The following is a 25818-nucleotide window of genomic DNA, read 5'->3' as shown; positions in this document are numbered from 1 at the left end:
TGTGAACCAGAGTCTCACCCAGCTGGAGAAGAAGCCAGTCCTCCCTAATTGGGATGAACCGAAGGCACTGGCCGTCAAATGGAGCAGCTGACTTGAAAGGCAAGGGTTAGCTTTGGCAGGAGAGAAGACAGGTGCCTGGGTGGAGGCAGGAGTTCCTGCTGAAGGAGGAAGCGCACATTTCCACTGGCCTCTTGGCACGTCATGGTTCCACTTTTGAATCTATACCTCAGTTTTTCTCTTGTACTTCTAATTTTCTGGCCAGAAGGTAACCTGATCATTCGTGCAAAATGGTTAACACAGGCCCTGTAGCACTCACAAGTTTTTGAGTGCTGCACTCCTCTAAGACCACAAAGTCACAGAATTTATCACCACCATGAACCTTAGATTATCTGATTCAGGAAAACTTGAAGGTAAAAAGAGTGAGATCTTTGCCCAAAATCATATTGCAATTTACTGGTAGAGACAGGATTAGAACCTGAATCTCTTGCTTCTCTATCATCCTGTCTCTCTCTCCGGTTAATTTACTCCATTCTTTTACCACAGATTTCAAAACTGAAATGAAGAAATTCATACTGTTAGTTCCAAAGCATCCAAGTCACATAGAGGCAGCATTTGAGTTGCACAATTGCCTTGAAAGTATTGGGAAAAGATAAGTATGAGCACATTACACTGACACAACTTCAGGGGTGAGGCAAACCATCATTTTATTTAGAGGGTCAACTGCCTATCCTTTGTATATGAGTCTAAACCTTATAGCATATAAATCTTTTCAGTTGACAGTTTAAAGGTTAGATTTACTACAGATGTGCACAAAGCAGTCAATGTATGTAACTCCCGTGACTCCCATTTTAAGCCATTGGACAAAATAATTTCATTGAGGGAATGCTGTGGAAGGAAACCTTCCTCAACCAGAGTGCTGAAAAGAAGGCTCACATTGTCAGAATTCCGAGTTTAAATCCCAGTTCCTCGCCAGCTTAGAACTGTACAACTTAGAGCTGCATGAGACTTCTGAAATAACCTAGTTCAATCAAATTTAGACCCAGAAAGTATACAATTTACGAACTTACAGAATTCAAATCTTCATCCTATGCTGTTTTGTAAGCACTGCACTTATTTCCTGTATGACTGTGCCTTCTTTGTTTAATTGGTTCTCAGAACACAGCATCAGATATTTCCATGTAGCATTTAATACAACTTCAGCAACATTCAAGGTAAATATCTCCTTTATTAAATAAGAGGAGGTGGGGAGTGACATAAATGTAATCTTAAAGGTCTCCTATTAATCATAGTGAATGCCTAGCAAAAATAGATTTAAAGGGCTTACACATAAACAAAATGTAGAGAAATATTGATGACTTCTAACTAGCTGGCAGGAAAAGGTGGTTAAGTGTGAAATGCATCCACTATTTTGAGCTGTACTGCAAGAGAGATTCTGATAGTAAGAGAACTCTTAGTAGTAACTGATAGGAAATGACCTCGAAAGTCAACAAAACCACTTCCAATCAGCTGAATTTCAAGACTCCGGCAGATCATCAGGGCAAAAGTAACCAAAATTACAGCAGATGTCGTTGAGAGTGGCAGAACCTCTGGCACCTCAAATAATCCCAAACTGAGCGAGCTCATGCAATTCCAGGTGGCTGAATGCCTCCCACGGACAAATCACTGTGATATCTGCAAGAGATGGAAGAGTATGTAAGCCAACCTCACCCCAAAAAAAGTCTCTTCACAGAAAGATGCCGTTCAGGCAGAGACACTTCACTCCTCTCTCCTGCTCATTATCCCCTGACTGAGAAGTTACCTAGAGTGGTCCTGCGGCCCAGGAAGCATCAGACCAATTGCTTAATTGTTGCACCAGGCATCTCTGTTGGTTTCATTCTGCTTCCTCTTTGAGGGGGGTGGCGACCCACAGCTTTTGACTGAGGGGTTCCCTGGGGGGGTACAGCCCACTGATCACACAGAGTCTCCCCAAACCACAACCACTAAGGAGGAAGCAAAAGTGGAATTCTAGTCAGGCCAAGGGTTAAGATGAAAAAGAGGAACACTTTGAATCTCCATGGTCTAGGTATCCATAGTCTTCCCTACCAATCTAGATCAGTTTCTTCTCTAATTATTCTTCTATTCCTTTACATTTTGAATTGCCTATATCCAATCACATATTGAAAAATGATCACAAGGCATCTTTTAATCCAGCTTCTTGTTTTAGAAAGTAAGATATTATTATCCTTCAGTTACAAAGAAGCTTGCTGACACCCAGAGAGATGAAATAATTAGCAAAAACCACATAGTTGTAGAGCTGAGACCAGAACCAGGTCAAAGACCTCAGACTTTCACTCAGTATAAGCCTCATTACATTATTCCAAATATACGGTTAGAGTCAAGCACATCTTCCAGATCCCAAAGCAAATTTGCTGGTCTTGCATGCACCTTGCCAAAATACAGGAGCAGTTAATCTAGGAGAATAGCAAAATTGCTTTATAATGTGGCTGGAAAATGTATTCGAGATCCCAGGATTGGTATTTGGCTGCAGAAAGATACACTGAGCATTGCCTGGGAAGGACACTGATTACTACAAATGCTACCATTTATCAAAGGTGTGTTGGATGAGTTGAAAATATGTCCAGACAAAAGCCTGCACATAAATATTTAGGGCCATTTTATCCATTGTTGGCTAAACTTGGAAGCAACCAAGGTATCTTTCAATAGGATAAAAAACTGTGTTTATCTCTACAATGGAGTATTGTTCCATGATTTAAAAAACTGAGCTATCAAGCCATATAAAAACATGGAGAAACCTTAAATGAATATTGTTAAATGAAAGAAGCTAGTCCAGAAAAGCTATATACTGTATGATTCGAACTATACCACATTCCGGAAAAGGCAAAACTATACACACAGAAGATTAGTGGATGTCGAGGGTTTAGAGAGAGAGAGAAGGGTGACCAGGTGAAGCATAGGGCAGCAAAACTATTCTGTATAATACTATATGTACTACAGAATGTACTATAATGGTGGGTACATGGTATTTATCAAAACCCTTAGAACTTTACAACACAAAGGATAAAAACCCTAATACAAGCTATGGATTTTAATTAACATACTGCATCAATATTGGCTCATCAAATATAATCACACTAATACAAGATGTTAATAATAATGGAAACTGTGTAAAAGGGGAGAGAGGTGGTAGACAGGACATATAGGATCTGTACTTTCTGATGAATTTTTCTGTAAATCTTAAACTCCTCTAAGAAATAAAGTCTATTAATTTAAAAAAATATGGCAGGGCACGGTGGCTCAAGCCTGTAATCCCAGCACTTTGGGAGGCCGAGACGGGCGGATCACGAGGTCAGGAGATCCCGACCATCCTGGCTAACACAGTGAAACCCCGTCTCTACTAAAAAATACAAAAAATTAGCCGGGCGAGGTAGCGGCGCCTGTAGTCCCAGCTACTCGGGAGGCTGAGGCAGGAGAATGGCGTAAAAACCCGGGAGGCGGAGCTTGCAGTGAGCCGAGATCCGGCCACTGCACTCCAGCCTGGGCGACAGAGCGAGACTCTGTCTCAAAAAAAAAAAAAAAAAAGCAGTGACTGCATTCATCGTATGATACATAAAAATCTGGTAGCCAATTTTTAAAAATATATTGCAGGCATGCACTATTTAAGATCCTCCTCTGGGTGCTAGAGGATGTGTAAAAAGAGGAAATTGGTAAGGAAGTGGTTTGCCTGGTAGAGTGGAGAGATCTCCAGACCTCACCCTTATTTCCAATAGTTCACTTGGTAGCCTCAGACAAAAGACTGTCAATTCCTCTATGTCTCAGATTTCTCTCCTGAAAAATGAAGTTTGGTTAGATGAATTATGAGAATCTTTCTACCATAAACGCCTGTAATTTATCATTGTATGCCCTCAAAGGTTGTTTGACAAAACAAGAAGGTTTATGAAATTTTGGGCCTATCCTGATTTCTTTTAGGGCTTTTGTATCTGGGCACACATGTACTTATTTCGGAGGGGAAATTAAATCCCCACCTTTCTATGTCTTCACAGATCTTCTGCCTTGGGCATTTCTCATAACTTTCAACTGCCCCTTGAGGCCTGAAGCATATAAAAAAGCAGAACTCCAAGTGCAAATTTCTCACTTAAATCAGTGGATGGCTTACCTGTTCCTAGCCCCTCCATTCCTGGAATGTCATCTCCAAATCTATGGAAAAGAATATGGCGAAATTAGCTGAGATTAGAGCAAAAGAATTTTGGAGTCACTCACATGGTGAGTTTCTTGATTCAAAGGGGAAGAAGGAGAGGTTTAAATGTTTTTATTTGAGAGACTCCTTTTGTTTGCACCGAACTGGAGCAAAGAAAATGTCACTCAGGCAGGTTTTGGTATATCCTAGTGGAGAGAGATTTCTCTCCTGTAGGAACTTAAGCTAAAACAATTAAGAGTCAGAAAGAACTATCAGTGGGACAACTTAGTCAAATTTCACTTTTTTTTTTTTTTTTTTTTTTTTTTTTTTTTTTGAGACGGAGTCTCGCTCTGTCGCCCAGGCTGGAGTGCAGTGGCCGGATCTCGGCTCACTGCAAGCTCTGCCTCCCGGGTTTACGCCATTCTCCTGCCTCAGCCTCCCGAGTAGCTGGGACTACAGGCGCCCGCCACCTCGCCCGGCTAGTTTTTTGTATTTTTTAGTAGAGACGGGGTTTCACCATGTTAGCCAGGATGGTCTCGATAAATTTCACTTTTTATAATAAAAATTGAAATGAGAAAGCAATACAAGAGGCATTAAAAATGATGAATTCATCCATTTGTTTACTTATTCAAAATCATTAACTAAGCATCCATTATATACCAGGCATTTTGTTAGGCACAGAGAGTTAAGAAAAAAACAGGCAAATTTTCTGAGTGGTCTTAGTCTCGGAGAATAGACACGAATAAATAAATATAAGATACGATAATGTAGGCTATGACAGCTGAATGTACAAAATGCAAACATGAAAGTAATGATAGCTTGTTAAAGAGATCAGTGGTAGCTTCAAAAAGAAATTAGTATATGAGCTGTGTGTTGAAAAATGAATAGGATTTAGGCAAGGAGAGGAAGAAGAAAATAAAGAACTGAGGATATAAAATTGGAAGACATAAATATAAGCTATATTTTCTGGAAATGGTCAGTGGTTCAGTGTTACAGATTAAAGCAGAGGTTATGTCAGTAAAGAGGAGTGGTCATAAAAAGCCTGGAAGGCAAAGTCAAAGTTTATTGTAAAAAGCCTCCATTTGCCATGTTAAATTCGGCCACAGACCTGGAAGTTGCGAAGGAAAGAATTCCAGCGATAAAGACACAGATGGAGTTAAAGAGGAAAAGAGAGGATGGGATGGACATTTTTGTAAGTCTGTTTAATATTATGAGCACTAATTTCTCAAAACAAAAGCCGTCCTGTGGGAAGAAGAAACTAATAGAAAGTTTTTTTCATTTAGGTCTTACCCTTTCACACCTTTCTTTGGAGGTTTACTCTTGAATTGGCGAGTCTGCCTCTGCTTGAACTTGGGAGGGCCTTTGCGTGGGGTGGTGGGACCCTGGTTTGAAGCTGGAGCAGCCAGAGCAGTGTTGTCACTCATTTTAACAGCCCCCAGGCAGCTAGCGTTTCCCTTTCAGCCTCCTTAGACAGTGAAAGATAAAAAAAGATCTTTCAAGTCATGGGGACCATTGGTTATTAGATCTTTATTTTAGGCTGGAGAAGAAAAGTACTTCAATAAGAAAGCTCAGTACTTTGTGTTGATACAAAAGGGGAGAAGTTATCATCTTTAAAAGGGATCTTTAAGAAAACAGAGTATAAATCAATGCAGGCACTTAATGTAAAGGAATGCAAACTTACACTCTGCTATATTACTTACACAATCTATCAGTTGCGTAAACAGACAATTGATACATTTTAAAACTCAAAAATCTAGGTGGATATGCTGTTCCCATAGATCTGCCACTGAAAAAAATTTAAAGATAAATAAATTAAATTAAATTAAATTAAAGCTTCACATTAGGTATTTAAAAAATTAAAATAAATAAAATAGTTTCGCCACAAGTGTTCTATGTGAATTTATTATGATGCTGTACTTCTCTATGACCACCAGTTCTACCCGTTATAAAGAGAGGAAAATGGACTCAGTGATATCTATAGTCTTTTATAGCACCTGCTATTTCTTTAAGCTTTACATTTCCATCCAGCTCTAAAATAACCTGATTCTAAATGTTTATTGGGCATTTTTTATGGCCTCTGTTTTTTTATAGTCCTTCAAGTCCTTATAGTCTAAGATAAGATTACTTTGTTTAATCCTCACATGAACCAGAAGCTTTTCTGTAGTTCTGGGAGATGACAATGTAGTTGTCTGGACAGGAGGACCTCTGGAGCAGGGATACCAACACTCATGAATATATTCAACACACCTTAAAACACACACACATAGAGAAGTTAATGAAGGATGATTACGTAATGTATTTGTGCTTCAACTCTACGTCCAGACATAAGGTTCTTCAGCCCCCATTGTTCACAAATCTTTGATGCTTTCTTCTACCCACACCATGGACCTATCCAATATGGTGTTCTCAGACTTTAATTTGGCTACAGAAATGCGCATTGCCATTCTTCAAATACAAATCAAAGAAAATTATTGAAAAAGATAAATTGAAACAATTAATTTGTCATTTTGGATGACATTATTTTCTTTCTTCTTTTCTTTCATAAGAGTTGACAAAACTGCCCTTGGAAGGAAGATCCTGAAAAGCCCCAAAGAACTCCAAATTGCTTTCACCTCTTATCCTGAGCCCATCTCTTCCATAAAATCTGGTGTGTGGGGGCTTTGTCTCCACAAGATTCCTTATTTCACCCATTACAGATTTATGCTAATTTTTTTTTTTTTTTTTTTTTTTTAAGAGAGACAAGTTCTTGCTCCATCAGCCAGGTTGTAGTGCAGTGGTGCAATTGCAATCATAGCTCACTATAGCCTCAAACTCCTGGGCTCAACTGATCCTCCCGCCTCAGACTCCCAAAGTGCTAGGTTTACAGGCATGACTCATCACACCAGCCTATGTTAATATTGTTAACTGCAGACCTCCCTGACAGTCTTTGGCTCATGCTAACAGTGACTGTCTTTACTGGCCACACTGCATATCCCTCAAACCTCATATTCTATAACTTCCAGTTCATACTGTTTTCTTATTTCTTTCAGAGTTGGGTTGCAATTATTATCCTCACCCCCAAGATTTTCCTCTTATTTAAATTCTGATTATTACTAAATTATTATCCTTGCCAGTAGCAGGGATGGTGAGATTGGCCAGGACCCTGGACCACCTGCTCATGCTGTGATTCCTTCTGCTGTCCCCTACTGGACTGGCTTCATGAGGCTGCCCTTCCAGTCCCAGAACCTACAACAGTGCATGGTGGATAGTAATTATGCCATATATATTATATTTGTCAAATGAGTTAATAAATTAATCTAGAAATTGAACAGGCCAGGTGCAGTGGTTCACGCCTGTAATCCCAGGACTTTGGGAGGCCAAGACGGGCAGATCATGAGGTCAGGAGATCGAGACCATCCTGGCTAACACAGTGAAAACCCGTCTCTACTAAAAATATAAAAAATTAGCTGGGCATGGTGGCGGGTGCCTGTAGTCCCAGCTACTCGGGAGGCTGAGGCAGGAGAATGGCGTGAACCCGGGAGTCAGAGCTTGCAGTGAGCCGAGATCGCACCACTGCACTCCAGCCTGGGCGACAGGGCGAGACTCTGTCTCAAGAAAAGAAAAAAAAGAAAAAAAAGGAAAAAAAAATGAAAAAGAAAGAAACTGAACAAATACCGTAAACCTTAGGTCATGAGGTCCTGACCCTTTGACTTCTCCATCAGAGCACAAAGAACTCATTAGCTTTCAGGCTTTAGGAAATGCACTGCCAGTTCCTCTGCTCACTAAATTCAGTTCCCATTCTGTGGGCCCTCTCTACCCCTGGTCGACAGGCAAACTTTGTGCTTGTCCCAAGTGTGGTTGGGACCCTGGGAATCGCTGGTGAGCAGCCAAGATCAGCGCTGTGCTCAGAGTGGACCACCAGTAACTGACACATCCCAGCTCTGCCAGTCACAGAGGGCAGCTCTCAGATCAAGGTTTTTGAACTGCCCAGGATTTTCAAGGTAGAAGAAATCAAAAGTTTCTTTTCTCTCATCTGAAGAACCTATTAGGGTCAGAATTGCCAGATCCAGCAAAAAAATAAAAAATAAAAAAATACAAGGCACCCCGCTCAATTTGAATTTCAAAGAAATGATATTTTTTAGTAAAGTATATCTCAGCTGTTTCATGGTACATATTTATACTTTAGAAAGTCATTTTCCTCTGGAACTCAAATTTAACTGGCATCCTCCATTTTATCTGGCAGCCCTAATAAGATTCAATTATTTTGGATCCAGAATTCTATAATGTAAGGGCCTAAAGTGACCCTCATTGGTCAAATTGCCCTTTGATGGTAACATGGTAGAGAGTACACTCTTTAGAATCAAAGTGATGTAGTTTTAAGTTCCTACTCCACAGAACTGGCTATGTGACTTAGGAGAAATTTCATAATCCTCTGGAGGTCTTATTCCATCTATAAAATGAATCAAATCATACCTTCCTTTTAGGGTTATGGGGAAATTTTAGGAAGACGATATGAGTAGAGTGGTACAAAGTGTTAAAAAAGAGCAAACATATGCTAGACCTTGTGAGAGAAAAGAAAGCCATGCAAACAAATCTGTGGTTATGACACTTGCTCACCCGGACTCTGCACCTCCTTCCTCTGGGCCAACCACTGAAGAGCCCTTGCCATACACCAGAGGGGCAATTGTCTTCCGCCCTTGCTGGGTAATCCTCTTCTTCCTTCCAACACCCCAACTGTTAACTTACTTCTGGTCTTAAAATTCTGTCTTAAGAAGCTTTCCTTGAATTCCTTTGACACCCCTAACAGCAACCCCAAAGACTTTAAAAATCACATGTGACATCCATATTCCCCTGATGATACATCCCCTTTTTTCTTGCAGGTTTCTTCTACATGTTTACAGAATTTTGAAGTTACACCTCTAGGCTTAGACAATGTTCATGTCTGAGTTTGATGCATTATATGAAAGAAGCCTTCTCAGAAAGAGTTACATAACAGTTGCCAGGTTAATCCCTTGATCCTAATGGTGCTCAGGATTTGCACTAGGTAACCAGAACAGTCGACTAATCCCTCTGCAGTTTCTGTCATAGATTTACCCTCCAATTCTCTCTGCAAAACCTTTAGGAAGGGTAGAACACTTCTGACCTTTCCCTGCATTGGAAGCCAGTCCTGTTTGCCCATAAACATCACCAAAGGCTAACCTCATCCTGACCACACTTTTCTAGAAATTCCAAGGGCATCTGAGCTGAGTAACCCTAAATGTATTATCAGACTTGATTTTAGCTGAAAGAAGTTTCACATTTTTTTCCTCCAAAAGCATCAAGCAATTTATTCTTTTGTGAGGCAGAACATTTTCCTGTTTTTAAAGCAATGTTAGCCCTTCCCCTTTTGAAGATTACAAACTGTTTCTCTGCAGAAATAAGTGGATGCGGCAAAGTAATATTTCAAGGCATACTTTTGTAGGGGACTGGGGTTAGGGTCACCTTAACAAAAATTAAAGATTTGTATAAAGCAAAAAATCATCTTGTGTTGCTTTATACAGCAAAGCCCAGCCGTATATAGTGACAGGGGATGATCCTCTGAAAAGCAGTTTTAGAAGGTTCCTGCGACAGTCTCTCTGATGCTGCTGTTACCACCTTACCCTTCCAATTCTCTGTTTCTCAGCAAAGATATAGACAAGGCCATTGTCAGTGGACTAAGGAACAGGCTGGAAGGAGCTAGGGAGGGAAGTACTGTTGGGGTTGAGCCAATAAATATCACCCAGGGTCCTGCTGAGGCAGAGAAAATCAATAATTTGAAAAGCAAAGCAAGACCCAAACCAAAGCCATAAAAAAAAATTACCAAAAATCCAGCCCACACCCTGCTTCAGAATGGAACAAACAAACACTTTGACCTCAAAGGGAGAAGGCTCAGCCACCTGCACTGCCCTGCGGTCATTCTCACGCTCGCTCTCCGCTCCCCTTCTCCTTTTCCTCACACCAGCCTACCAGTGCCTGGGCCAAGTTTGCAAGCACATCCTTGGAGTAAAGAACTGTTTTCTCTGTGGTTATTTAGTGCCACAGATCCCTCCGTCTTCACAATACTGTTTCCTATGAAGCTGCAAATAGGGAGGTCACTATTGGGCTCCTTCTAAATGAATTCAGTAATCAAGTTTTGCAGTGACCTTGTAATAGTCAACTTTCACTTATTTGCTCGTCCCATGGCATAACAAGAAGGTCTGAGTGTATCTCCTTCATGTTCTTTCCCATTTTCATCCCCAGCCACAGCCCAGGCCCACAGGTCCAACATGTTTTCTTCTCCAATTTTTCTTTTGGAGCCTGATCAACCCCCCAAAGCCCTTCAATTACTCTGCTCAAATTCACCAGAAGTTCAGAAATACTCACGGAGCTGAATGCTGTTCCTATCAGCTGCCCCGCTGCCTTCTTTGCAAAAGACAAAAGGATCTTTGCATCCTGACTTATCTCTCTGTAATACCCTCATGCTGCCTAATCTCACCGTCATAAGCTCAGAACAGCAACCCAGGTGCAAAGAAGTTAGAAGAACACGGGGTGAGGCTGGGACAGGCTTAGGAGGTTTCTGATAATTAGAGGCCCTTTCAAAACTGACTTAGGTTCACTCTAGTCAATAAACAGGTATTGTATTCACAAAAACACAGAAAGTGTTGATATCCAAGGGTCAATTTCAGTTTGTGATTCAATATCTTCTTTTAATTCTCACCTTTAGTTTTTGCTACTCCCATTTCTTCCCTTTCCCTGACACATACCGATGTGCACAATCACACCCACACACATACACAGGGACATAATTCTTATGGGGCTCTAGGTAACTGGAGAGAACAGAGGGAGCCACAGTGCCCCCTGCTATAGTGGGGACATTGAACATGCGGGCAGTGACATTGGGAAACACACAGTATCTCCCCCTAACTGGTATTGTGTGTATTTCCTCAGAGAGATGGAACCTCAGAGTCAAAACTGATATCAAATTCGGTGATATCTGACAGAGAAAGGGCCCATATGACAGCTAGGAATTGTTAACTGAGGACACTCATTTGAGAATCGATTGCCAGATCTTTCGTACCTAAATGTTTCAGGGTGTAGGGTCTGGGGAACAATCCAATTTACTGAGACTCCTTGACTCGGTCTTCCTATTATATTGAGCCACTAGTATTAATTATTAATAGATTAATAATTAAGTATTAATTAATAATTAGTATTACCTAATTGATAATTAATTAATACTAAATAGCTCTCAACAGATATGCTAGTTATCAGTAAGTTATTTTGATAAATTTATCATAGAAAGATTAAGTGATGTATTCAAGGCTGCAAATAAAATTAATAGTGGAGCCAGGAACAGGGCCCAAGTCTGGAAACACCTTGTATATTCCATTGTCTTTGTACTATACTATATCAAAGCAGACATGGACCAAGATGTCTGTTTGCTGGTCACTTCCATCACTTCCATGCCTTACCAGTCAATTTCAGTGTTCTTTCCCCAGTTGTTACCTATTAGAGAATTACACTCCATAACATTATAGAGAAAGAAGGTCAATTTATCCTTTCTAGACAGGGAGAGATTCTTAACTTGCAGCCCTAAGCAAATTACATGAGCAACTAAACAGCTCGAGAGTCATTCATGTGCTCTCCCATGGTCTTTACCAAGATTTCTCTGAGTTTTGAAGGCAACGAATACCTTGCAAAGCCAGGAAAGTGTTTGGTCTCTGGATGGGTACCTCTACTCCCTCCTCTGTATCTCCATTATCATTCACACCTTCCTTTACTGTTACATACCAGGCACGTGAATGTTTAGATGCTTATCTGTCAAACTTTTCGTATTCTCAATTTTCTTGATGAAAGAATACAAATTTTAAGGACAGTGGAAAGTGCCATAAGCTGAGTGAATGTTCTAGAATGTTGTTACTCAAAGTGCAGCAGCAGCAACACCATCTGTGCACTTGTTAAAAATGCAGGATCTCAGCCCTGCTCCATACTTACTGAATCAGAATCCGCATTTTAACAAGGTCCAAGGTGATGTGTTTGCATATTAATGTTTGAAAAGTACTGTACTAGACCCATATGCGGGCTTGGGTTTACCATTTATCTGCTATATGGAAAAACTGTCACCTCTCTGAGTTTCAGTTTCCTCATATGTAAAATGAATGATTTAGAGTGTCAGGGTCCTCAATTTTTTCTATCCCACTACACTTGAGAAAGATAATCTTGCGATTCTCAATGTTGAATATGGGGGTGGTTGTGCCATAAGTCGTCTTCCTCCAAAGGAAATCCAGGAGAGAGAAGAGTGAGAGGTTAGGGGTAGGGAGAAAGTCTAGGTGTATAGTTTGAAAAATTCTCCTAAAGCCACTCTAATATGGTTCTCAGGGGTTTAGAATTAGAAAATTCTTAAATTACTCTACAGTCTTAAAAATCTATGTTCCTTCTTGTTTTGGACCAAGTAAAGTAGACACATATCCTCTCATGCCTCTTGCTAAGTACAACTAAAAATCCTGGATATAATATATGAAAAAAAACATGGAATATTTCAAAATATTTGAGAGAAGAAAAAACAAATAGAGGCTTTAGATGCAAGGAACAATATGGCAGTAAGTTTCCTGAATTTTCTTTTTGTTTTGTATATCCTGATGTAGATGCAGGAAAAGACAGTAACCCAAAAGCACCAAGAGGAGTGAAAAAACAAAAAACCTCCCCAAAAGCCTGTTTTCTCTAGACAAGTGACCAGGAGAGTAGCAAACTAGCAAGACAGAACACATTTAAACAAAAACCACCCTACTCCAGTCAAATACCATGGAAAAAAACACGACATGACTCAGCAAAAGCTGAGTGGAGAGCCAAGACTTTCATCTTGATTCAGCTACCGCGGGGTGACTTTCTCCCACCCTAGCTGAGTAGCATCAGAGAAAGCCACATTGGGATCTTGGGCTTTCGCCTCCAACCAGTCATAACAAGGCCACCTTCTTCTCCCTACCAGACTGGTACCAAAGAAGCCCGAGTGGGAAATTTCACCTCCATTCAGACATAACACAGCATGTAAAAAAGCATGAAATAAAGATCTTAGAGCTGAAAAATAGAATAACCAACATAAAGAACTCAATGGATGGGTTCAAAAACAGAATGGAGAATAAAGAGGAAAGAATCAGTGAACTTGAAGATAGAACAATAGAAATTACCCAATCTGAACAAAAGACAGAAAATAAACCCACCCACCACAAAAAAAAAAAAAAAAATGAATAGAATCTCACAGATCTGAGAGACTAAAGGACCTAATATTTATGTCATCAGCATCTCAGAAGGAAAGGAGAAAAGACGTGAAGCTTAAAAAGTACTTGAAGAAATAATGGCTAAAAATTTTCCAAATGTAGTGCAGGACATAATTGTGTAACATCAAGAAGGTGGAAAACCCCAATGGGAAAAACTCAAAGAAGTCTACACCAAAATACACCACGGCTAAACTTCAGAAAACTAAAGACAAAGAAAAAAATTAGAAAGCAGTGAAAGAGAAACAACACCTTATCTGTAAGAAAAATAACTCAACTGACAGCAGATTTCCCATTAGAAACCAGGGGGACTAGAAGGATATGGTATATTTTTTGTGTCCTGAGAAAAAGAACTGTCAACCCTGACTTCTATGTCATGTGAATTTATCATTCGGAATAAGGGGAAATTAATGACGTCTTCAGACAAAGGAAGACTAACAGAATCTATAATCAGAAGACCTACTCTAAAAGGATGACTAAGGAAAATTCTTGAAACAAAAAATAAATGATAAAAGAAAGAATTTTAGACTATCTGAAAAGAAAAATGGAAGATAAACTCAACCACCTTCAGCAAGGCTTGGTGGAGAATGAAACATTGTTCAAGGTACTATGAGGTTCTAAGGGTCTGGTCATCATCTTGGATCAGGGATTCATCCACTGTTCCCTGTTTGAAGTGGCTGATCTTCCTGTATCTAACTACTCTGACTCCTACTGACTCCCAGGGGATTGGTGTAGGCTGGGCAAGCAACAACCAATACACACTGCCTCTGTTGGACGGAGCAGTTTTACCAGATACCTTCATAGCTCATTGGTTAGTCTAGTGAGGGCTGATTTCTGGTCAGTTTATCTCTCATCTTATCAACCAGGTAATCAGGCTATATGACTATAAGCAAAATGACCAATCTCAAAGGAATTCCTCCAAAAGAACTTTGGTGTGTTGAACGCTCTAAGCTTTCACAGAAGCAAGAAAAAAGCTAATGGGAACCTCAATATTGATACATTCAATAACATAAATAAATCACAGAAACATTTTGCTAAATGAAAAACTCCACAGGCAAAAGGCAGTATACTGTTTGACTTCATTTGTTACATTCTAGCAAGCCTAAACTATAGGGTTGGAGAATAGATCACTGGTTGCTAGGGACTGTGATTGAGTGGAGAAGTTGACTCCAAAGAGAAAATTCGAGAAATTTTATGAGCAGTGATGGAATTATTTGGAATCCTCATCATAGTGGTAGATACACAACTTGATGCATTTGTCAAAACCCCTATGTCCATCACAAGGAGTAAGCTCTACTGTATGCAAATTTTACAACTAAATATAATAAAATGATTTTTTAAAATCTGTATTCCATAGCTCTATAACTTTTGGTTCTTGATCCCTTCTGACAGATGGAAAAGTATTATTAATTATATATTGGAAAGTAGAGTGCAGGTGCTAAGTAATTAGAAAGTAATTAAAAATTTAGCTGTCCTTTAGCTGCTCATGCAAGTGCTAATCTCTAATCTTTCTTTAGTGCTTCTTAAAATACCAGTGAGTGGGAAGACACATTAAAGTCACATTTCCTCCACGTTTGGAATCTCCTAGACTGAACTTTCTACTCTGACTAATGCATAGCGGACTCCAGAGGAGAACACACTGGACATGAAAAAGGAATGTACAAGCTTGGCCCCTCTTTCCCTAAATACCCTAGGTTTGATTCTCCAGAAAAACATTAATCTTGGAAAAGACTTACGAATTAAAAACACAATATTCTTTTCCAGAAAACAGATAAGAGGAAACACTTCCCAACTCATTTCATGAGACCTATTTCACCCTGACACCAAAACCAGACAAAGACAATTAAAAAGGAAATTACAGACCAGTATGTCTCATCAATTGAGATGCAAAAATTCTTAACAAAATATTATCAAATTAAATACAGCAATGAATAAAAAGAATAAGACACTAGGGTCAAGTGGGATTTATTCCAGCTTGCAAGGCTTATTAAATATTCAAAAATTAATCAACATAATCCATTATGTTAAGCTAAAGAAGAAAATCATATGATCATATCAATTGATGAAAATATGATTAACAAAATCCAAAACCTATTAATGATTAAAAAAAAAAAAAACTCTCAGCAAACTAGAAATAGAACTAGGAATTCTATGAGAATAGGATTCTCACTAAAAAACTATGAAAACCTACAGATCAATGAAACAGAGTAGAAAACCCAGATATAAACCTACACAAATATGCCCAATTAATTTCTGACAAAATAGACAAAAGCAATTCAATAGGAGAGGGATGGTCTGTTCAACAAATGGTGCTGGAAAGCATAGACATTTTGTCTATGGATATCCATGAATCAAGAGGAGGAAGAGAAGGAAGAGGAGGAGAGGAAGAATCGTAAACCTCACATATTATGCATCCCAAAAACTTCACACCTAGTACAGAAATTAACTCAAATGAATCGCAGACTAAAATATAAACTGTAAAACTATGAAACTTTAATTTAAAAAATATGAGAGAAAATCTCCAGGCCCTTGGACTAAGTGAAAAGTTCTTACACTTGCCAGTGAAAACACAATCCATAACAGTAAAAATTGATAAATTTGACCTGATTAAAATTAAAAATATTTGCTCTGTGAGAAACTCTGATGAGGGAATTGAAAGACAAATTACAAATTAGAAGAGAGTGTTTGAAAATCCTATACCCAACAAGGGATTTGTACCTCAAAAATGTAAAGAACTCTCAAAACTCGAGATTAAAAAGGCAACCAATTCAATTAGAAAATGAACAAGAAACATGTGTAAGCATTTCACTGAAGAGGATATGTAGATTACAAGCACACAAAAAGATACCCACCGTAATCATCCATTAGGGAAATGCAAATTAAAACCACAATGAGAAATCACCACACACCTATGATAATGACTAAAAAAAAATAGTGTAACACTAAATGATTGCACAGATATAGGAGAAGATGGATCACTTGTGCATTGTGAGTGGGAGTGTAAAATGGGACAGCCACTATGGAAAACCATTTGGCCAGTTTTCCTAAAAAGAAACATGGATTTACCATGCAACCTAGCAATTGCACTTTTGGGTGTTCGTCCAGGGAAGTGAAAACTTGTGTCCTCAAGTGTTTATAGCAGCTTTGTTCATACTAGCCCCAAACTGGAAACTATCCAAATTTCCTATAATGAGTGAATAGTTACACAAACTGTGGTACATTTACACCATGAAAACACTGCGCAGCCATACAAAGAGATGAACTTATTGACACCTACAACAACTAGTATGAACCTCAAGGAAATTATGCTAAAGGAAAAAAGCCAGTTACAAATGTATGTGTGATTCCATTTACATAATATTCTTTTTAAAAATTTTCATTTTAAGTTCGGGGTACGTACGCAGGTTTGTTACATAGGTAGACGGGGGTTTGTTGTACACATTATTTCGTCACCCAGGTATAAAGCCTAATATCCATGAGTAATTTTTCCTGATCTTCTCCCTCTTCCCATCCTCCACTCTCCAGTAGGCCTCAGTGCGTGTTGTTTCCCCCTGCGTTCTCATCATTTAGCTCCCACTTATAAGTGAGAATATACAGTATTTGGTTTTCTGTTCCTGCATTAGTTTGCTAAGGATAAGGGTCTCCAGTTCCATCCATGTCCCTGCAAAGGACATGATCTCCTTTTTTATGGCTTTTTTAATGTTCTTTTTTATGGCTTCATAGTATTCCATGGTGTATATGTACCACATTTTGGTTATCTAGTCTATCCATTTATATATTTTTAAAATTAAAAAATGTATAGAGAGGGTGAACAATTTAGTGGTCACCAGGGGTTAGAGATGGGTGTGAGGAGGTGGGTGTGGCTACAGAAGGATAGAACAAGTAAGTCTCATGGTGATGGCCTGTGTCTTCATCGTGGTGGTAGTTAGAAGAAGCTTCACACGCAATAAAATTGCATAGAACTACACACACACGCACACACGATTGCATATGTAACTGGAGAAGTCGGAGCAGGTTCTGTGAATTGTATCAATGTCAGTTTCTTGGGTTGATATTATACACATTTATGCAAGATGGTGACATTGGTGAAGACAGGGTGAACATTTCTTAACAACTACCTGTAAATCTATAAGTATTTCGAAGTATAAAGTTAAATAAATTTGTTATTCAAAAATTCAAAAGCAGGATGCATAGCAACTTCAACATATAGCAATCAGATAAATATTTGTTCGAAGCTGAAATATAGGTGACCTGACTCAGCAGGCAGAACTGTTTCCCGTCTTCCTATACTCCCCTCTCAAGCCATTCCTCCTTTGCTTCCTTTGTAGGCATCTCTCACTTCATCTTTTCTAAATGCTGAGGTTTCCTAGTATCTTGGCCTTTCTCATTAATTCCATTGGTATTTATTGACAGTATACTATGTTTTTAGTCAGTGCTCTAGTCTCTGGGATACAGCAGTGAATAAGACAAGGTCCCTGACCTGATAGAGTTCACAGCCTTGTGGAGACATGGATAACAACAGAAAAATAATATATGGGAAATATGTCAAGGGATGTTACATGCTAGAAATAAAAATAAAGCAGAATGATGAAATAGAGGCACTATTTTAAATATGCTGGTTTAAAAAGACCCCTCTGAGAAACTGACATATGAGCAGAGATCTGAATAAAGAAAGAAATGAATCAGGTATGATTATTTAAAGGAAGAACATTTCTGCAAAGAGAATCATCCCTAAAATGGGAACCTGTTTCTCATGAAAGGATTAGCAAGAGGGGCAAGATCTGGAATGGAAGAAACAATGGCTAATCGTTAGCAGATGAGTCTGGAGGATTGCAAGTGGCTAGATCATGAGTATGTTAGAATTCTAGTGCTACGTGACAAATTACCCCCAAATTTAGCAGCCCATAACAATAGATATTTCCTATCTCTCACAGTTTCTATGGGTCAATCAGGAGTGGCATAGCTGGGTGGTTCCTGCTCACATCTTCCATGCTGTCAGTCAGGACTGTCGTCATCTGGAGCTGAAACCTTCATTTCCATTATGGTTCATTTAGACAGCTTTTGGTCCTCACCACATGGACTGCTCCACAGGGGGCTTGAGTGTCCTTATGACATGGAGCCCTGCTTCCCACAGAATGAATGATCTAAGAGAAATCAAGAGAAAAGATACAATGTCTAACAGCCTTGGAAGCAACATGCCATCATTTCTGCCATATTCTATTAGCCACACAGAACAATCTTGATACAATGTGATCAGGGCTGAATACCAGGATCACTGGAGGCTGCCTTGGAAGATGGCTACTAAAATAAGCCAACTTGCAGCTATGGGTGAAAATAGAATTCTATTTTATTTTAAGTGGATGAAAGATCCCTAGAGGTCTGAAAACCAAGGAATGATGTGATCATGAGCATGCTTTTTACTCTGTTATGAGACTAAAGGGTAAATGAGACTATTATGGAAATAGAAAACATATAAAGAGAATGCTATAAAAGTCCAGTAGAGGCACAATGATGGTAGGCTAGGGTGCTAACCAAGGAGGAGGTAAGAAGTTGTCAGCAGGTTACTCACTAAAAGTGAAGCTAACAGGATTTCCCCCATGCTTGGCCAACTTCTCTTTTTACACTCCTTCTGGGTGATCCCATCACTTACATGGTTTAAACCAGTGTTTCTAAAACCTCACAGTTTACCTGCAGAGCTTTTTAAAACATAGATTTCCAGGTTCAACCCCGGGGGGAGATTCTGATGTAGGAGGTTTGGTCAGAGACTTTGCATTTCTAAGGAGTTCCTAGGTGATGGTGGTCTGCTGGTACACAGGCCACACTTTGGGTGACCTGGTTTAAATTACTATCCGTGTAATGGATAATATGGATTACTATCCATGTAATGGATGATACGTAAATTCAGGCTTATATATTTCACTATCTTTCAGAAATCATCTCCGACAAATGATACCATTTTTTTTTTCAAACTCAGGACAAGACACGTCCAAACATATGTCCTTATTTCTCCTAATACATCTATTTCTTCTTTTGTATTATCTATCTCACTTGGTGGTACCCCCAAGGACCCAGTCATTCTAGCAAAAAAATCCAGAAGTCCTTCCTGATTCCACATTCCTCCTTATCCACATCCTTCTCATCCCACCAATTACCAGGGCATGCCAATTTCACCTAAATATTTCTCAAATCTGACCATTTTTGTCTATCTCATTGTGAATGTTCTACTTCAAGACTAAACAGTCTCCTAATAGATTTTATTCACATCAAATCCAACCACATCAGTTTGCCAGAATAAACTAGTGAAATGCAAAACTGATCATATCCATCCTTTACTTTCAACGGTTCTCCATCACTGATACGATCTAGGCCATGGTCCTTATTAACACGGTGTAAGAGGTCCATGGTGATCTGAACCCTGTGCCTGCCCTGCTCCAGGTACATTTCCCATTCCCATGTAACTTCCACTTTACATTCCAACAATCTTGAGCTGCTTCCTTATAATACCCTGTGTATCCCACATCATTCTGGGAAGCCATGGCCATGTTGCTGCTCATGTTTCTCCTCTACCTCAAGTGCCTTCTCTTCCTCTCCCAACCCTTCACACGTCAACTACTCAACATGTACTCTCTCTCTTAACTGAGCACAGTGGTCACTTCCTCCAGGAAGCCTCCCTTGGTGTCCTTATATGTACTCTCAAAATACACCATGTGTTTCTTCTTTTCCTATGCTCACACACACACACAAAAATTTGTTTACTTCTGCCTTCCCCATTACATCTTTCAGCTACTTGAGGTCTAGGACTGTGTCTTGTTTATTTCTGTACCTTTCCATGGGTCCTTGCATACGACCAGGAATTATTAAGTATTTTTTGATAATTAGACTCCTTTTAGAACTTCCTAAAATTATGAATGCTCTCTCATCCTCCAATACATACATTGATCTATAATAAAATCTGTAAAATACGTATTGATTTCACAGATTTTTCTGGAAAGGGGTGCTTCCATACCCTCCAATATACACTGGGCTCGTGGTAGGGGGTGAGGGGGAAAGCCAGGTTTGCCTAGTGAGGTGTTGCCTAATAGCATGAAAAATGAGTGGTGGGATATAGATCATGAATTTACCACTTTTGACTTTTCAATATTTCTTGTTACAATTAATGTATTCTGCCTATGTTACTTTCATTGTCTCCTCGGTAGAACATAAGTTCCACAGGGCAGCAGAGATGTCGCCTGCGGTCTATTGCTGCACAAGGGAACTAGAACAGTACTTGGAAGAAAAGAGGTGCTCGGTAAATATTATGGAATGAGTAAACGTGTCACCTCTTGAGGGTGCAGAGCTATAGAATGTACTGCCTTCTGTGTGAGTTAGGGTTTGCCTTGTTTTTACAATAAAGTTATCTACATTGTTTCAAGGTCTATATTGTGTCTGTATTATTTTAAAATGTATAAAATGAAGTGGTATTAGGTTTTTAGTATTTTTGCTCATTTTAATTATATATTATTTTTCTTTTCATATTTTTCTAGGCTAATCTCTTTTCTCGCGTGAAATGACTACCACCCCGCCCCTTGATTATTTTGATTTCATTGACTCTAAGGAGAAGGCAAACCCTGTAGTATCAATTTACAAAGGGAGATGAAGAAGATGCAGTACATTTAGGTGAGAACAAAATAAATGTCAGTTTCTCCAAATTTGTGTGCTTAGTCAGTTCTAAATATATTGATGTAGTGTAAATACTGAATATTGAAATATTAACCTAAATAAGCATGCATTATTGTTAACAACTACCGGAATAGACAGCACAAATGTGACTTGGCTGCTTAAAAACTGTTCCTCAGATGATTTAAACATGGCCTCCGAGACTTGTTCCCGTTTAAATTACTTCATAAACCATTTCCTCAAATATGGTACAAAGTCTATTTTAGCGCTTGTTAAATTGTCACAAATTCTGAGTTAGAAGACTATGAATTAATGAAGTTTTACTTCCTTTTGCAGTTTCCTAGGTTTCATCAAAGATAGTACTTTCGCTTGCTTGTTTCATTTGAAGAAAAATCAGCAAAAACTATTAGAAACAATATTTGATTGTTTGTAGTGCAATACGAAGCTACATCTTGAAATTATAACCAACAAAACTCCCAAAATCTGTTTAAGGACACATTTTTAAATTTAGGACCAAGTACATGCCGTTAACAATCATAATTTCTTAACACTCTACATTCACTGCCAGCAAACTTTCAACATATTGGTTGATAATGAAGCTGGCGGGTACCGACTGGGAACAGAAGTGAGACGTACAAAGTAGAGCGCATGTGAATTTATTGCTACTGGTTTCAGGCTCCTTGCCTCCGTAGGCTTATGCACTGAAATGACCTGATTATCAGACATACCCTCACCATTATTCATAATACCCATAGCTATAGGCTCCACAATCTTGCGTGTACATTCATGCATCTCCGCGTCACACGGGCTGTCATGCTCGCACATGTGCCATTAATTGACAAGAATGCTGCTCAAGTTGGCTGATCAGGAGATAGGCAGTGCAAAGGAACAGGATTTGAGACAGCCCAGGGTTTCCTCTTCAAGTAGGTCTAAAGCATTTTTTTTTCTCTCATTAACTTCCTTCCTGTCCTAACTGCCAGCACTCAGAAGTCAGAGTTGAGAGACAGAGGCACCCCGGACAGAGACGTGAAGCCCTGAATGTAAGTTCAAATACCTCGGGCTGGGGAGGCTTCAGGTGGGCGCAGAGCAGAGTCGGAAACCTCTCGACGGGGCTACAGCCCTGGACAGTTTATTATTTTTTTAGACGGGCGGTTCTGCTTTAAAACAAACTTTATGATAAGAAATTGCTAAGGAGGCTGCAGAGAAGGGGAAGTTAGAGCAGGGAAGGGTAGCAGTGACTCAGAGGAGGAGGCTCAAAGAAGGAGGGTACAGGGTGCGCTGCAGCCCGGGAGGTGCAATCCTGAATATTCTGGAGAAGGGCTCTGAGAACACCACCGGGAGTGCCTGGAGGGGTTTCCTGCAAAGCAGGAGCAGGCACCTGGCCAGGCTCGGAAGAAAAAGACTGTAGATATAAACTGATACGGTCTGTGCTGGTGGATGGTCTGGGGTGGAGATATGTGGTTTCCTGTTTTTAAGCAGGCAATGTAAAAAGACTGGTTGAAAGAGAAAAAAAAAAAGTTCAAAGCTGTCAAATATTAAACTGTCTTCCGCTAAAGAATTTTCTGGTGATACAAGAGAAACGCATAATGAAATCCTCCCTTAGAGTGCAGGGAATTTAGCCCTCCAAGAGGAAGTATGGTATAGCACATGGTTCTGTACTCATGAGTCATACAGTGATAGAATTTCTACCACTGACAAAGACTCTGTATTAAATTCCTGCAGTCGGATAGGCAGAAAGATTGTTGCTGCTGTTGTCAAAAATAATAATAGGGCTGAGTGTGGTGGCTCACGCCTGTAATCCCAGCACTTTGGGAGGCCGAGGCGGGTGGATCACCTGAGGTCAGGAGTTCAAGACCAGCTTGACCAGCATGGTGAAACCCGGTCTCTACTAAAAATGCAAAATTAGCTGGGTGTGGTGGTGCATCCCTGTAATCCCAGTTACTTGGGAGGCTGAGGCAGGAGAATTGCTTGAACCCAGGAGGCGGAGGTTACAGTGAGCCAAGATCACGCCATTGCACTCCAGCCTGGGCAACAAGAGCAAAACACTGGCTCAAAAAATAAAAATATTAGTAATCATAATAGCCCTTTACATATGAGATAACTAAAAGCAAACATGGAAAACACCAAATCACATATTAAGAGACAGGTTTTAGAAAAATTCAAGGAGGCCCAGCTAGGACAGCTGATCAGTGGGCCTTCAAAATGTCAAGGTCTGAATTTCAGCCACCATTAGAAGAAGTTCTTTAGGTATGACCTGAAATACTTTCTTCCCTTTTAGAGGACTTCCCAGCCAGTGTGTTTCATAAACACAATCTATAATTAAACTCTAGACCTATGGTAACTTGGGGTGTGGGTCCGATAAGCCTTGGGCAGTTCTTCATTCAGAGTGGGGAAAGGCAGACTGCTCTCACCCAGAGGGCTCATAGCCACCCCTTCACATAGAGACCTAGAGCCACTGGAGTCAAGGTTGGCCTGGCGATCCTCATTGCAGGGACAATCAGGCAAGGGAGATCAAGAGGACCATGTCAGCCTGTTGGTCCGGGGAGATGGGGGCAGAAGTTCAGTCCCTAGCAGGCATCGTGAATCTTGCCATTGGCTTTGTGTTTTTTTAAATTTGTAAGAATATATTCCCTCCCAAACCAGATATAGCACAAGCTTAGTAACAAAAGCATCTTACTCTTTTGTGAGATGTGGGAAATTCCAAGAGAAGAACAGTTCTTTCTCCATCCACGCTTCACAGATGCAAAACGTGAGGACTAGCCGTGCTGTCACTGAACAGAAACAGGCAAGCATTTTTCAGGCCTCAACTGGAATTTGGTCCTTCCTTGCTTTGGAGAGAGAGCATGAGTTTGTCGCTAGGGAAGTAGGCTCTGAGCAACATCAAGGTTCTGTTTTCAGTAGACGCTCAGCACCACAAAGTCATTCTGAGGGAAAGATGTGGGTCTGAGCTCATTTGGGGGAGCACAGTACATGACAAACATCAGCTAACAGGAAAAGAGAAGCCCTGGGGAGTCGAAATTATGCAGCTAGAAAAAGAGAACCAACATTTGTTGAGTGCCTTCTATGTGTCAGGCCTGGTGATAGAAACTTTCAAATTTTGTTCCTGAGAAGAGTGCAGAAGTGTTCAATAATTTGACTAAAATTACATATGGATACAAAAAGGATCAATAGCCACAATGCCTCTGAATTGCAATTCACAGGGCGTGGTGGTGCGTGCCTGTAGTCCTAGCTACTCAGGAGGCTCAGGTGATTCTCCCACCTCAACCTCCCGAGTAGCTGGGACTATAGGCGCGCATCACCACGCTGGCTAATTTTACCATTTTTAGTAGAGACGGGGTGTCTCCATGTCGCCAAGGCTGGTCTCGAATTCCTGGGCTCAAGCAATCTGCCTGCCTTGGCCTCCTAAAGTCCTGGGATTAAAGGCATGAGCCACAATGCATGACCTATTACTATTTTTCTTGAGACAGGTCTCGCTCTATCACCCGAGCTGAAGTGCAGGGGCATGAACACAGTTCACTGCAGCCTCAACCTCCTGAGGCTCAGGTGATCCTCCCACATTCTTAGGAAGAATCACATGGAAGAAATTTTCTCCAATTTCACATTTTGAGAGTCCTTATTCCCGGTTTGTGTTATTGTTGCCTGGGATCCTGTATTCAAGTCTACACTGGCATACCCAGAGATGAGTCTCATGTTGCCCATGAAACGTCAGCAACATTTAGCCATGCAATAAGCACATCCTGAATCACTCTGTGTCGTGTTACTCTCTGATGTCCTCAGCCAGAGAGTGCATTTTACCACTGGTAAGAATTCACTTGGGCTTTCTTAAAGAGCCTGATAATCGTAGCACAAATGGTCATAAAAAATTCTCCCTCACTTCTGTCTAACTTTTCATGCTAATTTAAAACTTTTGTGAATATATTGAGATACCAAAGGCAATGGCTTCCTTAATGCACAGTTTTCTTTGAGGATTATTTAAAATAATATTTGTATGGCATGACTTCACACATTGGGCACTCAGCAAAGCTCACTGGATCTCTTGAGTTCTCTCTCTTTGTGCATGCGAATGTGGGTTAGAAAAACATGCTATGAATGCACAGGCAAGAAATAATAAGTTGTTTCTCTCACAAAGAGAAATGGTAAGAAATTACATTTCTACTAATTTGAGCCGTTCTCTGGACTGATCACAATATTTATTGTCTCTTACAAAATAATCTTGTCTTTGGTTTTTCCCATCCAGTTTTCAAGTTTTCATAGTCCTTCATGGGGCTGAGGTGGTAGAAAGCAGCACCGCAAAGTGGGGAGTATGGATTCCTCCATGTCACCAGGGACAGGGGCTGTGGGGAGAGGGTGGAATCCCTAACCAAGAAGGCTTCTGGTGTCCTGAGAGACAAACTTGCAATCCCATAATACGCCAAATCGCCAGGCAAGCAGCATAGCACATTCAAATCCTTGACTACCTCTGAAATGTCACCAGTGTTTTAGAGATGGCTCCAGACCTGCGCTAGACCCACAGCCCATTTTGGGGGAAGTCAGACATATCCTAGTCAGCAGGGAAAGTGGAGATAACAGGAGTTACAGAGAATGCTGATGCTCACATAGGAACTTCTCTGATAGAAATCCCCTACTTCTGGTACTTCCACATTTCTCTCTCTCTCCCCTCTTTCTCTTTCTCCCTTCTCCCTCCTCTCTCTCTCTCCTCTTTCTCCTCTTTCTCTCCTGTCTCTTCCCCCACTTCCTTCT

At 40.1% G+C, this 25818-nt stretch overlaps 3 protein-coding genes across 4 annotated transcripts in view; 2 read left to right on the top strand and 1 right to left on the bottom strand.

Moving 5' to 3' along the window:
- The window catches only part of MGP (matrix Gla protein), an 836939-nt gene that overhangs the window by 731796 nt on the left and 79325 nt on the right, over positions 1-25818 (top strand). The gene's annotated exons all lie outside the window — the stretch shown is intronic.
- On the bottom strand, positions 1206-23991 carry PDE6H (phosphodiesterase 6H). Of its 2 annotated transcripts, none has more exons than XM_050749512.1 (5): positions 23756-23991; positions 18355-18566; positions 5465-5639; positions 4154-4194; positions 1206-1671 (listed from the first exon to the last, which is right to left on the bottom strand). In XM_050749512.1, the coding sequence occupies exons 3-5, from the start codon at positions 5596-5598 to the stop codon at positions 1595-1597; spliced, it is 252 nt and encodes an 83-aa protein (XP_050605469.1). In that variant the 5' UTR covers positions 5599-5639; positions 18355-18566; positions 23756-23991; the 3' UTR covers positions 1206-1594. The 2 variants fall into 2 exon arrangements, with proteins under 2 accessions (XP_050605469.1, XP_050605468.1); XM_050749511.1 differs by lacking the exon at positions 23756-23991 and adding an exon at positions 22133-22309.
- The window catches only part of ARHGDIB (Rho GDP dissociation inhibitor beta), a 19843-nt gene continuing 15912 nt past the window's right edge, over positions 21888-25818 (top strand). Inside the window, exon 1 of the mRNA XM_050749498.1 lies at positions 21888-22118. The gene's annotated coding sequence lies outside the window, so the exon portion shown is untranslated. The remainder of the gene's footprint in view (positions 22119-25818) is intronic.

The sequence above is a fragment of the Macaca thibetana genome, chromosome 11 (genome assembly GCF_024542745.1).
Source record: "Macaca thibetana thibetana isolate TM-01 chromosome 11, ASM2454274v1, whole genome shotgun sequence".
NCBI classification, from domain to species: Eukaryota; Metazoa; Chordata; class Mammalia; order Primates; family Cercopithecidae; genus Macaca; species Macaca thibetana.
Note: the sequence above shows the minus strand (reverse complement) of the source record. Positions and strands in the feature narration are given on the sequence as shown.

Bases quoted from the DNA above. Each gene is read 5' to 3' on its own strand.
- PDE6H (XM_050749512.1), bottom strand. From the start codon at position 5,598: ATGAGTGACAACACTGCTCTGGCTGCTCCAGCTTCAAACCAGGGTCCC. The intron at 4,195-5,464 runs GTAAGACCTAAA...TCTTTTCCATAG, and splicing joins CCAAAGAAAGGTGTGAAAGG to ATTTGGAGATGACATTCCAG. The intron at 1,672-4,153 runs GTAAGCCATCCA...CATCTCTTGCAG, and splicing joins AATGGAGGGGCTAGGAACAG to ATATCACAGTGATTTGTCCG.